Source organism: Natator depressus, chromosome 3 (assembly GCF_965152275.1).
Source record: "Natator depressus isolate rNatDep1 chromosome 3, rNatDep2.hap1, whole genome shotgun sequence".
Classification (NCBI taxonomy): domain Eukaryota; kingdom Metazoa; phylum Chordata; order Testudines; family Cheloniidae; genus Natator; species Natator depressus.
In genome coordinates, this window is record NC_134236.1 from 147,714,713 (window position 1) to 147,733,875 (window position 19,163).

A 19,163-nucleotide genomic window follows, 5' to 3' on the forward strand; every position below is an offset into this window, starting at 1 on the left:
TAGTAGAACAATGTTAGGTAAGCAAATTTAAGTAGGTCAAATATGCCTTTGCTTTCTTCGTGTTAAGTAGAAATCCTAGCTTTTGGTTTCTTTTAGTTCCATACTTACCTTTAATGTACATTTGACTTGCTTCACTTTACTTAGGAGGTGTTCAACTCATTTGCAACAACATGGTAACCAGTACAAGAGCCATTGTCAACACAGCAAGAAGCATGGTTTCAACTATTATGAAATTTCTTGACTCTGGTCCTAGCAAGGCAACAGATAGCAGTTTGAAAGCAAGAGTACTAGCTTCTGAGCCTGACAATGCGGAAGGAATCCACAATTTTGCACCATTAGGTTTGTAAATTTTTTTTTTTTTTATTTTATTTTTTTTTTTTTTTTTTTTGGGCCTTTGGGAGACACTAGATTGCACTAAGACGCACATTTTTAAAAATGTCAGTGAGGTAGGATAGTCCATAAACTTTATACCAGGCTATTCTTAGAATCTGAATATGCTGATCAAATGATAATGATTTGTCTGCTGGCCTAGAGTCACCAGAAGGTGACTCATCCAGAGTCTGAGTACCAACAAGATTGGAGAGTGAAAAAGCCCATTTTGATTAAAATGAGTATATTGATTGGGGCGGGATTGCAGATATTGTGGGGAAGTGGCAAAAGGTCCCTCCACATGTGAGTGACAGTATTAGAAGAAACTATTACAAAATGGCGCTAAAATTACAAAAAACCCCACAAAACAGTGCGTAGTTGATAGAATGAATGTCCGTTATGTATCTTCTACTTCAGTGTTTTCAGTAATTACCTTAAGAATAGACATGAACAGTTGTCTTCAAACTCACACTACAGAGAGCTTGTAAGTAGCTGAGATCTTACTCTAAGCACGTAATATATGCTACAGATCACCTCCACATCTGTTACAAACTGCTCACTGTCAGCAGCAACCTGATGCTATATGTGGTAGTGTTTGGCACTCAAACAACTCTTCCTACTCTATTCTTAAACCAGGCAGAGATAGAAGAGTAATGGTTACTATATTCTTAGTCTGCTGGGAGCAGAGAGTGGGGACTTGCAAACCAAGGTTGAAAACTACCTTGCCAGGTTCAAAACCTCATATGCAGCAATCTTAATATTAGTTTCCAGTACTCTTTGAAAGGCCAGGGCAGCAACCTTTGTAAAACCCAGACCTTTCAATGTCCATAATGTAAGAGAGAGGGAGGGGAGCTATTTTGAAACATTTGTGACCCTACCAGTAGCTTAAGATGGACACACAGAACAAGCTGTAGTATTTTGAAGTGGACGTGCAAGACCGCTTTTAAGTCATGTGTACGCAGAAATGTTGTGCATGTGTAGTGCTTGATAGGTGAGGTTTCCCTGGCAAGAGGGGGGACATGATAAACATGGAGATACCAAGCTCGATTCAGCACAGCACCTTCCTCATTCTCAGCAGCTGGGGTGGGAGGTTGGCATCTAACGAGATCATTGGGCCTGGACTTTGCTAACAGGCTCCCCTCACATCTTTTTATTTTGTCTGTGGCTCTAGTAGGTTTAGGTTTTTGACTAGCGGATGTCTAGCATATTTACAAGCAAAATTGCATTAGTTGTGTGTGCATTGATAAACTCTTTTATAAAAAAGTTAAGTATAATATATTTTAATGGAAAGACAACAAAAATTAATTTTAGTAATTGCAATGATTACACAGGTTGCAGTGTTGTAACCTACAACAAATGAATAATAGAAACAATTTACTCTTTAGTGACTGGTAATTTGAATATTAGTAATCTGAGTTTAGAATGTGGTATTAACAATTATTGTTCTTTGAAGGTTCAATCACATCAAGCAGTCCTACTGCCCAACCTGCTGAAGTACTGCTTCAGGCTACGCCTCCCCATAGAAGAGCTCGATCTGCTGCATGGTCTTACATCTTTCTACCTGAGGAAGCCTGGTGTGACCTCACAATTCACCTTCCTGCTGCAGTGCTGCTAAAAGAGATACACATCCAGCCTCATCTTGCATCCCTTGCAAGTGAGTAGATTTATTAACAATTGTGCTGAACTGAAAAACTTAGAGGATATAATTTTAGAAAAAATGTTTTCTTTGACCATAAAAAAACAGATTTAAGAACACTAACAAAAGCCCAGCAGTTTATTTTTCTTTTCTTATTGAGAATCAAATGCCATATAATTTCTTAGTTTTCTGTATTTTGTGCTGTTTGAATTAAGGGCAGGTCTGCACTTAAAAAGTTGCACTGGTGGAGCTGCATGGCTGTAGCGCTTTAGTGAAGATGCTACTATGCCGATAGGAGAGCTTCTCCCATTGGCATAGTTAATCCACCTCCATGAGAGACAGTAGCTATGTCAACGGGAGAAGCCCTACTGTTTGCACCGGGGGTTAGGTCGGTATAACTGCAATTTTCCACACCCCACCCTGAGCAGTGTAGTTACACCAACATCAGTCTGTAGTGTAGACAAAGCCTGAGTGCATGTCTTGCTGCTCTTCTAGTTCTGCCTCCCTTCTCTGTGATGAGAGATGGTGTTAAGTAGGAGAGGTCCTTGCATTTCATAAGGAATCCGTTTACATATTGCTTGTTTCCTTAGTTTCTGGCCCCAAGTGTTAATTCTCCTGATGCATCAGACTGGTTTCTCAGGAGCATCCTACGGGGCCTATTAAAGCCCTCGTGATGGCTGCTTTATTGTTTGTGATGTTAGACACATTCAATTTTAAGGCCTTATAATCACTGACCTGATGACTGTCTCTCCCCTAGGTCCCTAATGTTGATTCATGTATACTGGTAAAACTGCATTTTTTTTGCCAGTATAGCTTATTTGCTCAGTGGGGCTGGAATAAAGTATACCAGCAGAAGCACAGTTTTGCGAGCACAAGCTTCATACACACTTGTGATTGTAGAATACAGGTATAGCTATACCAGCAAGGTGCTTCTGGCGTAGACCTAGCCTGAATAGGCAGGGCACCCTATGCATTCTTAATTAGTTTAACCCCCAACCTTTGAAATCAAGTGCACAAATCACACTCTGGATATAGATAAAAATATGAAAAGAAAGTGAAACTTATGGTCGTATTTTGTGTCTCAGCCTACACTGTTAATTTGAATGATTCTGAACTGTCTCTCTTAGACTACGGCTACATTGCATACCTTACAACAGAGAGCAGTGCTGCTACAGCCACGCTGTTGTAAAGTATGCTGTGTAGCCACTCTTTGTGGCAGAGAGAGGGCTCTCCCGGCGACAAAATAAAACCATCCCCAATGAGGGGCAGTAGCTTCATCATAGGGAGAGCATCTCCCGCTGACAAAGCACTGTCCACTCTGGCGCTTTTGTTAAAAGTTTTGTCATTCAGCGGGGTGTGTTTTTCACACCCCCAAGAGACAAAAGTTTCAATGACGGAAGTGTAGTGTAGACATAGCCTAAGTTGGGAAAAATATTCTGGTTTGTCTGTTAAAAACTGGGTACTCAAACTGATAGATGGTTTTTAAATAAAGTAGGCTGTTAAATGCAGTTAATCCATGCTATTAACTCAAAAGAAATTAACTAGTTTTTTTAAAAATGAGTGTTAAGCACACATCAGGGTGCCATGCTTGGAGGGGAGAGGGGGGTGTCTCTGTGCACCTCCAGGGCAGAGGTGCCCCTCCTCCTGCTGCCCTGCTCCACTGCTGATCCTGGGCTGCCTCCTCCCCCAATGGAGCCACCCCCTAGCCAAACTACTCTGCTGCACAGAGTGGGGGGCTGATGTTGGGGGTGTCTGCTTAAAGAGACAGTGCGCTGGCACGCCCATTCATCCCTCAGCACTCTCTCTCACACACTTTCCCCCACGAATCAAAAATATTTAAATAAATGGTATTCTATTGTTTAACAGTGTGATTAGAACTACGATTAATTATGACTATTTTTAATTTTTTATCATTATTTTTTAAATCATTTTACAGCCCTAAATAAAGTGTTAAACCCTGCTTTATTTCTCTGTAGCTTGCCCTTCATCAGTATCTGTTGAAGTAAGTGCAGATGGGGTGAATATGTTACCTTTGTCAACTCCTGTTCTCACAAGTGGTCTCACGTATATAAAAATCCAGCTTGTAAAAGCTGAAGTGGCCTCAGCAGTTTGCCTTCGACTCCATCGCCCCCGAGATGCTAGCACATTAGGCCTCTCTCAAATTAAATTGTTAGGCCTCACTGCCTTTGGAAACACATCGTCTGCAACAGTTAACAATCCGTTCCTTCCTTCTGAAGATCAAGTGTCTAAAACAAGGTATGTTTATCAATAGTTGCAAGAAATGAGAGCTATCTATGCTTTTCATCCTTTCTTTATGAAGCCTTTTATGTCTCTAAGGCAGAAATCCCAGGTAGTGAACTGAATTATCAGATTTTCAGCATTTCTCTATAATCAGCATCAATAGTGTTCATGTTAACTCTTTTAGAAAATTTGAGTTTTAACTTAATACAAGCAAGGATTAAAAATTAAATTTAAGAAATTAAATGTATTGCATTTTAAAGTCAATTTGTAATAAGGAATTTACTAACCTTTAGAAAAAAAGGATTGATCATTTCTATTGGAAAATTTAAGCTGCATTAGTGAGACATCATAATAGAATTTTTGGTTTGGTGGAAATTTAAAAAAAAATGGAAAATTTTAATTTTGGTTTGAACTGAAAATGACATTTTTTGAAATTTTTAGTGAATGAAAAAGTCTAAATTGTTTTTGTTAGGTCAAAATATAATGTTTCATTTCTATTTTGATAAAATTTAGGGTGTATTGTCAAAAAGCAGTGGAGGACTAGATTCACAAAATGGCATGGATGACAAGAGGTGTATTACCTTTAGCCCAGTAGTTAGGGAACTCACCTGGGATGTTGGAAGACTTGGGTTCAGTTCCCCCTCTACCTGATGTGGAGCTTGGGTCTCCCACCTTGCAAGAGAATGCCCCAGCCCCTGGACTAGGAAGTATTCTCTTATGGGTCTATCTCATTCTCTCCTGTTAAAGTTGTTCCACTTTTTATAAATAGTCAGGCATTGATGCAAGAGTACTTGAACTTGGATGTCTCATCCTAGGTGAGTGTTCTACCTACCAGGCTATAGAGTTATTCTTACTCTTTCTCTCGCTCACTGACTATTCATTGTGGTTATGAATAACTAGGAATTGGCTCTATGATCCCAGGAAACTTGGGATTTTTTTCTAATACAGTTTTGATATGAATTGTTTTTCAAATTTTAGAGTAACTTAGGTGAAGAAACAGGAAAACTATATTTAAATTAGATTCATAGAGAAGCCTTCCATAACCGAAGTTCAAAGGATGATTCAGTTAACTGTGAAGCAATTTTTGTAAATTTAGAAAAGCTAAATATGCTAGCCAAATTTTGCTATTACTGTTATATTTTATGTGTGACTTTAGTTCATCATGTACTGTTAATGCAATTAAAAACTGATTGATATATATATAAAAAACAAGGGTGCCGAGTTAAGTTGTGTCTGCAACCTCATCTTTTTCAAGTTCATTGCTTTAAATGGAATTGGTTATTTGTTCAAGATAAAAATTCTTGTAACAGTTTTAATATAGGACGTTACATTGTATATTTTTAAAAGAAAAATAATAGAAGAAACAGGCTAAATATAAACAATATGTGTTACCAAATGTACAGCAAATGAGATAGGGCTCCAGATCTGTTAAGGCACATTGTAATCTATGATAGTACTTGTTATCTTAATTTATTATAGATTTCCCCAGTCAAATTTCAGAATTTACTTCCTCCTGGTTCTGGCTAACTATATTAGGAGAATGATAAAATTGCACACGTAAGCACTCAAAAGAATTTTTTTTAAAGTGCAAAAATTAAGTTGCGGGCATACCTTTAACTCTGTAACAATGCAGTTTTTAATAATGTTTATATCCTGTTGCTCTAATACAATATCCTTCATTTCACTTTACAGTGCCTATTACAGTACTATCTAATCACAGATATTTATACTTCTCTTCCTCTTGTACTTCCCATCTATAAAGGTGTTTACTTGACTTAATAAGGTTGAGATACATCATAATTATGACACACATTAACTCATTCTAGCTTTTTTGTTTATTATTTCAGTATTGGATGGTTAAGATTATTGCATCACTGCCTCACTCACATAAGCGATTTAGAAGGAATGATGGCTAGTGCTGCAGCACCCACTGCCAATCTGTTGCAAACATGTGCTGCCTTACTGATGTCACCATACTGTGGTATGCATTCTCCAAACATAGAGGCTGTGCTTGTAAAAATTGGGCTGCAGTCCACTAGAATAGGCCTAAAACTGATTGACATTCTTCTAAGAAATTGTTCCGCGTCTGGGAGTGATCCTGCAGGTGAGAATGTATTGCTTTGCTTAGTTTTTTAAAATATTCGTCATTCTAAATCTTGCAACTTCTTTTGTGGTTCATGTAAATGTGTAGGTAGTTGGTTGAAATTTGCAAATAAAGATTTTGATTCTGCACTTTAAAACTGCACATCACACCATAATTTTATGTGGTATACAGTGCTGTGTGTTTGAGTGCCAATGAGGAGGCTCTACTACAGGGGTTCTCAAACTGGGGATTGGGACCCCCCCCCAGGGGGTTAAGGTAGTTACATAGCGGTCGCGAGCTGTAGGCTCCATGGGGCTGACTGCCCGCATTATATTAAATTAACTCCCCCCCCCCCCCGTTTTAATTTATAAGGGGGCTCACACTCAAACTTGCTGTGTGAAAGGGGTGACCAATACAAAAAGTTTGAAACCACTGCTCTAGCACTTAATATCCTTCAGTGGTACAGCAGCATTACCAGCACAAACACACCCAGATTATAAATAAAAGAATGTAATCAGATTAAACATCAATTTCAGCAAATAATCAGATAAATACGCTTGGAATCCTTCAGGATACAGGAACTGTGCTATAGAACAGGTGTACATAAATTCCCAGTTGCAAACTGTGTTAAGGAATAGTTAAGGCTGAGAGTATGTCTGAGTAATTTAAGGTAAATTTCAGGAATGTTGTGATTATCACATAACTAAGCCTTGTTAAACTTAGGAAATTGAGAGTTATGGCTAAATTTATGGAAATGATTTTTTTTAATTTAACATGTTTGGATTTTTTTTTTTTAATTTAACCTAATTCTCAATTGCCTGCATTTAAAACTTGATTATGGAATTATTGCAACATTCCTGTTACGTTTTTACCTTAAATTACTCATTCATTAATGTACATGAACGTTAAATAAACCTAAAGAGATGGTTATCACATGATATTTCTAATTGTTAGAAGATTTAGTATCAACTTGAAGTCAGTTTTTAATTTCAGCTTTCAGGGTCACAATCATCCATACACTGTGGTTGCTTTATGCCACTCTTGTAAAACAGCGAGAGTATACTGGCTGGTAAACCTGGATTTACAGTTACTTGGCATTGATTGCGCAACCCAGAATAGCTAGAATGTACACCCAGTTCTTTGAGTGCTTGCTCAAATTGATTCCAATTAGGTGGTGTGCGTGTGCCGTGTGCACGGCCATCGGAGAATTTTTAACCGAGCAACACCCGATGGGTTGGCTGTGGAGCCCCCTGGAGTGGCGCCTTCATGGTGCTGGATATATACCCCAGCCGACCCAGCGCCCCCTCAGTTCCTTCTTACTGCCCGTGACGGTCGTTGGAACTGTGGAGCTTGGCTTTGCTACTCTCCACTCTCCCTAGCGTTCACTCTACAGTTTGTTCATAGCTTGTTGTTATAGATTAATAGTTGCAGTTCTAGTTATAGTATAGTAGTTTGTATTAGTGGGGGAGAAGAGGGCTTCCCCTCCTCCCCGTACTGGATTGGGCTCATGCCCAAAGCTCCGGGCTTTAAGCCCTGCAAATCCTGCTCCAAGCCCATGCCAACGGGCGACCCTCACGACTCTTGCCAGAAGTGTCTGGGGGAATCTCACCAGGTGGAGAAGTGCAGGATTTGCAAGAGCTTTCGTCCCCGGACTAAGAAGGAGCGGGACTTTTGTTTGAGACAGCTCCTTATGGAGGCGGCTCTTAGTCCTCAGCCTCCAGTGGCGCAGCAAGACCCGGTGCCAAGCGCTTCGGTACGCAATGCCCTGGCTTCAGCTACAAGAGCGGTACTGCGGTCGGACTCTGATAGAGAGCCGCGGCACCGAGGTTCCCCAGCACTGCAACCAACATCTTTAGTCTGGCACTGCTCTCACTCTCCTGGTCAGAAACGGTACTGGAAGCTGGAAAAGGCTGGCCCACCTCAGCAGGCACCACCCTTTCCGGATCCACCTGTAGAACCTCGTCCTGCAGCAGAGCGCCCAGGGACACAGGTGACGGCCTCGGCACTGTTGACTCGGGCACCGAGGATGGAGCCGTTGAGTCCGGTGCGACTGGACTCCCCGTCTCACAGCGTGGTTGAGGTCCAGTTGCCATCTACACCAGATACCTTTGTGGCGGCAAGGGATCTGATTGCCTTGACTGTATTGGCATCCTCTCAACAGACCAAGGCAGCGCCACTTGTCTGCATGGCACCATCCAGGGGAAAGCCGACTCTTATTCATCTCCCGGCACTGTCAGTTGAGTCTTGGCACCGATCCTACTCTCTGCGCTGTTCCCGACGCTGTTCGCAGTCCCGGCACTGCTCTCCATCATGGTGCCGGTCGTACTCGTGGCACCACTCCGACTCCCGGCACCGGTCTTGACACCGCTCTGGTCGCCATCCAGGAGTAGATCCCGGTCCCAATGCTGCTCCCGACGCCGGTCATAGTCGTCGAGACCCTGGTCCAGATCTAGGCGCCGGTCCAGGTCCCGGCACTGATCTAGGTCAAGACACCACTCCCCAGTGTCGCGGCACCGTTCTTCTCCATCTCAGCACCGATTTCCAGCTTCGCAGTGCCAGTCAACTTTGTCTCGTCAACGTGATTTGGCGCAGACCCACTTGGCGCCACCGTGGCCATCGCGTTCTGCCTCTCACTCATCAGGGTCTGAGGCAGGGTCACGTTTCTCAGACTGCCACCACTCGGATCATGGCTGCCTGGGCTCAGGGGCAGATCAATGGCAGGCGCAAGAACAGGGGCCTGCTCAAGGGTCCACCCAGTGGCCCTTTTGGACACCCTGAATGTACCACCAGGCCCAGGGTGCTCCCTCTGGGGCTTCTCGCTCGGCACTGTCCGAGTCGTGAGTGCCTGAGGCCTCTGCCAGCTGTCCTGCTCCCGGAGGCATGGAGATGGTGGCATCGTCCTTACAGGCGGCAGCTCCTCTTCCTTCAACTCCAGCTCCCGGCCCAAACACTCAGGTCGCTGGACCAGAGCAGTGGGGCACAGCTCAGCAAGAGGTCCCGGATGATCCTCTCCCTCCTGTGGCATCCTCCTCATCTTCGCCCGATGAGGCTGTGGCGGGGACTGCTATATCAGGTCTCCCCCCCGATAGACCTCCGTGCCCACCAGGAACACTTGCGCAGGGTGGCGCGGAACATGAACCTGCAAACAGAGGAGGTGGTTGAGATGGAGGACCCTGTGGTTGACATTTTATCTGCGGAGGCTCCTTTCAGGGTGGCCTTACCGATTATCTGGACCATTCAAACCAAGGCCAGAACAATCTGGCAAACACCTGCCTCTATTCCCCCAACTGCTAAGGGGGTGGAGCAGAAGTATTTCTTTCCCTCCAAGGGATATGACTTCTTGACACTCACCCACAGCCACATTCACTGGTGGTGCCCTCAGTGAATGAGAAGGAGTGTCATGGTCAGTAAGCCCCAGCACCTAAATCGAAAGAGGCCAAGCACCTCGATTTATTTGGGCACAAAGTCTACTCCTCAGGGGGGCTCCAGCTCCGGATTGCGAACCAGCAGGCTCTCCTGAGCTGATACAGTTTTAACTCTTGGAACTTGGGGCTCTGGTAGAGGAGGGCAATATGGTCACGCGAACCGCTTTGCGGACCTCATTGGACACCGTGGACTCTGCCGCTTGGACCCTCTCTTCAGGGATAGCAATGAGGTGCATTTCTTGGCTGCTTACCACCAGAGCTTCAGCAAACTTTGCAGGATCTCCCCTTTGATGGAGAGGGCCTGTTCTCAGACAAGACAGACTTGAGGCTTCAAAGACTCAAGGGCTATAATGCATTTGCTGGGGATTTGCACACCATATACCCTGCGGAAACCATTTAAACTGCAGCCTCAATGCTCCTACCCTCCTCCTCGGCTGAGGCAGGACTTCTATAGAAGACGGGGGTGCGGTGGCAGGAGAAAACCCTCCAACCACCAATCCGGCCAGGCCCAAGGTCCTTCCAAGTCCTTGGTGGGTCCCAAACAAAACTTTTGAAGGGACGCCTGAGGACGGTGTACCGGACCTCACTCAGGATCCTACCCCATTCTTGAATAATTTATCCCGTTTCCACCATGCCTGGTCCCTCATAACCACGGACCGTTGGGTTCTTTGCACGGTGGAAAGGGGATACTCTCTCCAATTTTCGTTCTTCCCACCCTCCCTCTCCGTCCTTCAGGGACCCCTCTCACGAGCAACTCCTTATCCAGGAGGTGTAGTCGCTCCTTGCCATGGGGGCGGTTGAGGAGGTTCCAAGGGAGCTAAGGGGTGGGGGGTTCTACTCCCATTACTTCCTAATCCCCAAGGCAAAGGGTGGGCTTCGGCCTATCCTGGACTTGCGCGGACTCAACAAATTCATGGTAAAGTTGAAGTTCTGCATGGTCTCCTTGGGCACCATTATACATTCCGTGGAGACTGGTATGCCACCCTCCACATGAAGGATGTGTATTTCCACATCATGATTCATCCAGATCTCAGACGCTTCCTCTGCTTTGTTGTCAACTGCGAACATTATCAGTTCACGGTCCTTCCCTTTGGCCTTTCCACAGCCCCCTGGGTGTTAACCAAATGTATGGTGGTAGTGGCAGCCTTCCTTCGTCGACGATGGATACAGGTATACCCGTATCTCGGCAACTGGCTCATCAGAGGGCGCACCAAAGAGCAGGTGCAGGCTCACCGTCAATTCGTCACAGACACGTTTCAACGGTTAGGCCTCCTGCTCAACATGGCAAAGTCAATGCTAGAGCCGACCCAGAGGATAGAATTTATTGGGGCAGTCCTAGACTCTGTGCGGGCTTGAGCCCTCCTTCCACATGCTCGCTTCCAAGCCTTGTCAGGCCTCATCAGGAGCCTTCAAAGCTTCCCAACCTCGATGGAAAGAACGTTCTTGAGTCTTCTAGGACACATAGTTTCCTGCACATACATAACCAGACGTGCCAGACTACGGCTCCACCCTCTTCAAGCCTGGATGGCGTCAGTCTACCGCCCAGCTCGAGACAGCCTGAACCTGGTGGTCACCATTCCGGAGGGGGTCCTGGCCTCCCTCCAGTGGTGGTTAGACCCAAGGGCAATATGCGGAGGAGTCCCCTTCCACATCCCTCAGCCTTCCTTGTCCCTCGTCACGGACGCGTCAGCCCTGGGATGGGGCTCCCACCTCAGGGACATCCAGACGCAAGGTCTATGGGCCCCGTCCGATCTCTCTCTCCATATCAACATACGGGAGCTGATGGCGGTGCGTCTTGCGCGCCAAGCCTTCCGGGAGTGGTTGCATGGTTGTTGCCTGGCGGTCCTCACAGACAACACCACGGCCATGTTCTATATCAACAAGCAAGGCGGGGGGTCGTTCCTCTCCTCTCTGTCAAGAGGCCATTCGACTGTGGGAATTCTGCATAGCCCACTCCATTCACCTGTTGGCATAGTTTCTCCCAGGGGTCCAGAACATGTTGGCGGACCACCTCAGCAGGTCCTTCCAATCCCACGAGTTGTCGCTCCATCCCAATGTCATCCACTCCATCTTCCCCAGGTTGACTGTTTGCCTCACGCAGCAACCGGAAACGCCCAGCGTTTTGCTCCCTCCAGGGCCACTCCCTGGGCACTCTCACAGATGCCTTCCTACTCCCATGGACGAGTTTTACGCCTTCCCACTGTTTCCCCTTGTACACAAGGTCCTGCTCAAGGTGCGCAGGGACAGATCACGACTGATTCTGGTCACCCTGGCATGGCCCAGACAGCAGTGGTACACCACGCTGTTGGAGATCTCGGTGGACGCCCCGGTTCTGCTGCCTCTTTTTCCTGACCTGATCACTCAGGATCACGGCTGCCTCTGTCACCCCGACCTACGATCCCTCCACCTTACAGCGTGGATGCTGCATGGCTGAGCCACTCTGAGCTACTCTGTTCTCATTTGGTACAGCAGGTTTTGTTGGGTAGCAGGAAGCCTTCCACTCGGGCCACATATATGGCTAAATGGAAGCGATTCTCATGCTGGTGCACTCACTGCAGCACGCCCCACCTCCTGGCGTCCGTGTCTCTTATTTTGGACTATCTCCTGAGCCTGAAACAGCAGGGCCTGGCAATATCATCCATCAAGGTTCACCTGGCAGCCATTTTGGCTTTCCACCCGGGAACGAATGGCCGATCTGTCTTCGCCAACCCCTGGTCAGTAGGTTCCTTAAGGGCCTGGACCATCTCTACCCAGAGGTACGACAGCCAGTCCCCACGTGGGACCTGAAGCTGGTCCTCTCCAGACTTATGGGAGCTCTGTTCGAGCCGTTGGCCACCTGTTCCCTCCTATACCTCTCTTGGAAAACGTCTTTCCTCGTTGTTATCACGTCGGCAAGGCATGTGTCCGAGCTCAGAGCTCTTACCTCGGAACCACCATACATGATCTTCTATAAGGACAAGGTGCAGCTACAACCTCACCCGGCCTTTCTTCCAGGACATTTTCCTCCTGGTTTTTTACCCCAAACTGCACGCTACTCATCAGCCACAACAGGTATACTCCCTAGATGTTCATAGGGCCCTGGCTTTCTACACTGAGCATACAAAGCCGTTCAGGAAAATGATCTAGCTCTTTGTTGCGATGGCGGAACGGATGAAGGGCCTCCCCGTCTCATCCCAGCAGATCTTCTCTTGGATCACTTCCTGTAACCGTGCTTGCTATGATCTGGCCAGTGTTCCGACCCTGCCCCTCACTGCTCATTCTACAAGGGCCGCGGCCTCGTCGTCTGCTTTTCTGGCCCAGGTCCCAGTCCAGGAGATCTGCAGAGCCGCTACTTGGTCTTCAGTACATACTTTTACCGCTCACTATGCCATCGTCCGACAAGCCAGAGACGATGCAGTGTTTGTTAGAGTGGTCCTACAATCCACGGTATTTCACTCCAACCCCACCGCCTAGGTAAAGCTTGGGAGTCACCTAATTGGAATCGATATGAGCAAGCACTTGAAGAAAAGATGGTTACTCACCTTTGTAACTGTTGTTCTTCGAGATGTGTTGCTCATATCCATTCCAAACCCGCCCTCCTTCCCCTCTGTTGGAGTAGCCGGCAAAAAGGAACTGAGGGGGTACTGGGTCAGCTGGGGTATATATCCAGCTCCATGAAGGCGCCGCTCAAGGGGGCTCCACAGCCAACCCACCGGGTGTTGCTAGGGTAAAAATTCTCCAACGGCCATGCACGCGGTGCGCGCACACCATGTAATTGGAATGGATATGAGCAACACATCTCAAAGAACAACAGTTACAAAGGTGAGTAACCGTCTTTTTTTTTTTCCTCCTCTTGCTGCCAACTAAATAGGTCTGGTGGGAGAGAGAGTTTAAAAAAAAAAAAAAAAAAAGTATTAATGGTCACTTTTGCTGTTTATATTTTAGCTGAATGTTTCTGTCAGCAGAGGCTAGTGTATAGATTTCTTTTCTTCAGAGAAACTCATGAGGAGTAGCCTGCTTTAAAAATGGCTGCCATCTCCTATCCTGAATAGGACTTAAGTCACAACCTGTCCTCATGAACATGCCCTGTTTCAAAATGGCCACCAACTCTCATTGTTCCCAGTAGAAGTGAAGCTAAGCTGCTTTAAGGTAATAGGACAGAGTTCCCTATCCTGTCAGGAAGTGAAGAAGAGCACTGTGAGGAGCAGGTTATGGTGGTGGGCAGTTCTTCTGAGAATATCCTGTGGCCTCAGTCTCATGGAGAGCAATATTCTCAAAATGGGTACCTAATTGAGGACTGCAAATGGTCTCAGTATTACTGAGAGCAATAGGATGTGTCAGCCATTTTGGAAGAGGGAATATCTTCATTAAATTTGCTGAAGAAACTCTGTTATGAAGAATAACAAGAAATTACCATCACTACTTAAAAAATCATTAAATATGACATATGCACAAGATTTTGATGAGTTTTAACTATATGGGAAAGTTTAAAGAATGGTATTCCACTTTGGGGTAACTTAAAGCAAAGTCTGACTACATTGTAAAGAACCAATTTTTAATAGAGAAATTAATGAATATACTTGTAAATTCTCAGAACATTTTCTGAATACTCACAGGTGGTATGGTGGAGGACATGTGGCATTCTTTATATATTGAGATTGAATCCTTGCTTTAAATGCAAAACTCAACTCAATCCTAGTATCGAGTTATAATACACTTGCCTCCGTAATTGTGTCCCACGTGCACTTTTAAAAACAAAAAAAATTAAATGAGTACTTCTGCTGTTACTTTTTTCCTTTTGTGTGCATGGCAAGATTTGAATAGCCCTTTACTTTTTGGAAGACTGAATGGCCTGTCTTCTGACTCTACAATAGACATTCTCTATCAGCTGGGAACAACTCAGGACCCTGGAACAAAGGACAGGTAAAATAATTATTTGAATTGTTAATGTCTTTAAGTATTAAAATAATTGTTTAAAAATGGATTGCTTAGTGTTTTCTCATTATGCTAAAACATACTTTTCTTGGATCCAGTTTGAAATATCCTGTGAGCACAGAACTATAAAGAAACTTCTAGTTTTGCATTTTACCTATCTTTGCATTCTCTTCAAAGAAAGCTTAGTAAACTGGGCACAAGAAAATATACTTTTTAATATGGCTAAATGTATGTATCTTGGAACAAAGAATATAAGCCATACTTATATGATGGGAGACTCTATCCTGGGCGGCAGTGACATGGAAAAAGATTTGGGGGTCGTGGTGGATAATAGGCTGAACATGAGCTCCCAACGTGATGATGTGGCCAAAGAACTAATGCGACGCTTGGATGCAGTGAAATCTCGAATAGGACTAGAGAGTTTATTTTACCCTGTATTTGGCACTCGTGCCGCTGCTGCTAGAATACGTTGTCCATTTCTGGTGCCCACCATTTAAGAAGGATAGCTGATAAATTGGAAAGGGTTCAGAAAAGAGCCATGATAATAATAAAAAAATTAGAAAAAATGCCCTATAGTGATGGACTCAAAGCTCATTCTGTTTAGCTTAACAAAGAGAAGGCTAAGAAGTGACTTGATTACTGTCGGAGTATCTACATGAGGAATAAATATTTAATAATAGGCTCTTCAATCTACCAAATAAAGGTGTAACACATCCAGTAGCTTGAAGTTCAAGCTAGACAAATTCAGACTGGAAATAAGGTGTACATTTTTAACAGTGAAAGTAATTAATAATTGGAACAATTTTACGAAGGTTGTGATGGATTCTCCATCACTGACACTTTTTAAATCCAAGATTGAAGGTTTTTTCTGAAAGATCTGCTGTAGGAATCGTTTTGGGGAAGTTCTATGGCCTGTGTTATTCAGGAGGTCAGACTAGATGATCAGTGGTCCCTGCTGGTCTTGGAATCTATGAATCTGTGAAACCCCTTTCTTCCTTCTGCTTATATTAGCTATTACTTACAGGACTTTAGGTAATTGTTCTTCCATACTGCTATGGATGCAATAGCTCTGTTGCTTCCCCTACATTCTGCTCCCAAAGTTTAATGGTTTTTCCCTGTACACTGTGTTATAAAATTACAAATATTTACAATTTAAAACATACGTTTTAAAATCACTTGTTCTTTTAATTATTGCCAAGTTGTGAATTAAGTCATCTTTGGTTCTCCTGCAATGGTTAGTGACATCCCAGGCTTTACAAATGGTGCAGGAAGTGTGAAATTTGAGCAAGTGCAACATGGATTCAATTTGTGGCAGATCAGTATGCGATCCCAACTTAAAAAAGCAAGTTCTACAGTTAATGAACCTTGGGAAACGTTATAAGATTTGTAGTTTACCTTTAATATTGGTTTAAAGAAATAGATTAGTGTAAATTATTTTGGAGCAGCTAGTTGATCTGTTTTATAGGTTCCTACTGCTGATTGATCTTCTGTTGTAATATGCTATGTGCTTTTGCCTTCTAGAATTCAAGCCCTACTGAAGTGGGTCAGTGATTCTGCAAGAGCAGCTGCCATGAAAAAAAATGTCCGGATCAGTTACATCTGCCCAAACAGCTCAACAAGAGAGTATGGTCTCTTGATGCCATCTCCTTCCCATTTGCACTGTGTAGCAGCAATTTTGTGGCATAGCTATGAGCTCCTTGTAGAATATGACTTACCAGCATTACTGAACAGAGAGCTCTTTGAGTAAGTAGTGCAAGTAAAATATTTCATTATATGCAGTTTATAACTTCTGTTTTTCATTTATTAAAAGATGATAGGCATTTTGCTTTTTCCATGTGCAGTAATAGTGGAATACTAATTTATTTGGTGCTTAATATACTATGGTTAATGAAGAGGTACTGTATTACAGAGAGGGCCAGAGAGATGGCTATAAATAACATGATATTCTAAAATTATTTGGTAGTAACTGTAATAGGGGACCAAATTATTCATTTATCCCATTTTACTTTTCTTTCAGTATGTATGACATCATTAAATGGCCTTTGTGGCCTTATTTTTAATATACAGCATTTCTGAAACTTATTAAACTATTCATATGTTTTTATAGCTATTATCAAGATCCAACATTTGTTTTCATTTCTGGAGCTACCACCCTTCCTCTAGTCACAGTTCATGTAAAACAATGAAGAAATATTTTAGTGCAACTACAGTATAGTAAATCTCCAATATTAAGAAGATTCAATTTCTCAAGGAACCATATCCTTATATTTAAAACAACAAATGAAGTTTTACTTTTTGATTAGTGAACTAAATTTTTGCTATAGTTGAAATTTTAAAATGGAAAAACTAGAAAATGTTCTTTTGTGGACAGCCCAAGTAATCAAGTTGGAATTCAGCATACCTGTTTAGCCAGACCATGCCTGAGTTGCTGATTACAATAACCATTTATTTCAGGATTATCTTCAAATTTAAAAACCTAATTAATATGATCAGAATTTTAAAAAACGAAATAAGTGTTATAACCTCTGCTAGCAACCACAATATGTTGGGTAACGTACAAGCAGAAAGCAAGACACAATAGTTTGAAAAGCTGTAACAGGACTGGATGCAATGAAGTTTCTCAGTTGAGGAACATAATTACTAAGTGTGTCTATCCCATATGCATGGACTGGACCCAGCCTGACTGGAGTACATCTGGGAAACTGTATTTGGGCAACTAACCAAATACTGAGTAATTTTCAAATGCAGAGTGGTAAAAATAGTTTTCATGGGAAATCTGTGCATGTTCTCTAGTACAGAATCTATAAAGAAAGAGGAGCTTGAGCTCAAGCAATAATGATTTTGTCCTCTGAACAGCATGACCTAGCATGCAAATTAAAGGCCAAACTCACCAGTACACTCTGGCACCTTTACATTGCTCAGATAAAATTCTCAGATAAAAACTACTTTATGATAGAGTTATAGCCAAGGATATATATCTATAGTTTAAGGGTAAAAAAAATCATTGCTGCAAACATGTTAAGGTATCTAAATGCCCAGTTAAGGCACTCAGACAACCTTAACTGCCCTGTAGTGATGCCATGCAGTAACCATACCATTAAGATTCAGGATTTTTAGTTTATTTGGTCCCAGATTAGATTAAACTAATTTTTAAATGCACATTAGTTTTTCTTATTCTCTCCCCCCTCCTCTCCGCCCCCACCCAAGGTTCTCTGTAGGGCAGAGTTAAGGTTGTTTGCATGATCTATTATTTTTATACCTGAACAGAATAATAGGGTGATAAATAGTAGCCAGCATGGATTTGCCAAGAACAAATTATTCCAAAACAACCTAATTTCCTCCTTTGGTTGGTTTACTGTCCTAGTAAATTTGGGGGAAGCAGCAGATGTGACATATCTTGATTTTAGTAAGGCTTCTGACACAGTCCCATATGACGTTCTCATAAGCAAACTAGAAAAATGTAATCTAGATGAAATTACTGTAATGTGGATGCACAACTGGTTGAAAAAGCATACTCCGAGTAGTTCTCAGTGGTTCACTGTCAAACTAGGAGGAAATGTATGTAATGGGGTCCTGCAGGGGTCTGTCCTCGGTCTTGTAGTATTGATCATTTTCATTAATGAGTAGGATAATGGAGTGGAGAGTGTGCTTATAAAATTTGTGCATGACACCAAACTGGGGAGGTGTTGCATGCACTTCGAAGGACATGATTACAATTCAAAACCACCCTGACAAATTAGAGAATTGGTCTGAAATCAGTAAGATTAAATTCAATAAGACAAGCGTAAAGTCCTACACTAAGGAAGGAAAAATCAAATGTACAAATACAAAATGAGGAATAACTGGCTAGGATGGGAGGCAGGAAGAGAGAACCTGACTAGGTTTCTCCAGACCCAGCACATGGCTCCAGCAGTTATCTCCTCCTCTTCCTTCTGCAAATGCCAGGTAATGTAGCTAGTCATGTAGCTCAAGCTATCCTGCAGTGTTGAAGGCTCAGTGTTTAAGCACTACAGATGATCACAGTTTTGGGTGTGGAGGTGTTAACTGCATATAATTCTGTTTACTGCTTTCCTTTAAAAAACAAAACCAAACAAAAAACGCTATGTTAAAATAGCTGCAAAGTCAAGTACTCAAAAGTTAGGATATGCTAGATTTATGATTGCCTGTGCAATTTAATTCGGCCTTCTTGTTCATATGCTCTCTGATATTCTTTAATTACATGGCCACGTACTATTTTCCCCCTGCCTCCCCAGACCCCACTTATTGGCTAAAAAGTAGCTATTTAAACTTTGAAATAATACAGAATTTCATAGGGATTCAATGTAAGGAAATAGATGTAGCCGTGTTTAATCAATCGGGTCCTTATAAGAACACAGGGGTTATCCTCTAGGTCAGTATATCTCAACCTTTTTGATACCAGGGACCGCCTTGCTGCCTTCCTCAACTCTGTCAGGGAGATCTCAGGGACCAGCACCGGTCCACGGACTGGTCGTTT

General features: G+C 43.3%; 1 protein-coding gene across 1 annotated transcript in view; it reads left to right on the top strand.

Moving 5' to 3' along the window:
- BIRC6 (baculoviral IAP repeat containing 6) overlaps positions 1-19,163 on the top strand; it is a 319,973-nt gene that overhangs the window by 152,868 nt on the left and 147,942 nt on the right. The window contains 6 exon segments of the mRNA XM_074949013.1: positions 145-339; positions 1,823-2,023; positions 3,982-4,261; positions 6,094-6,350; positions 14,548-14,656; positions 16,190-16,411. Of these exon segments, the coding sequence (XP_074805114.1) occupies positions 145-339; positions 1,823-2,023; positions 3,982-4,261; positions 6,094-6,350; positions 14,548-14,656; positions 16,190-16,411 (1,264 nt within the window).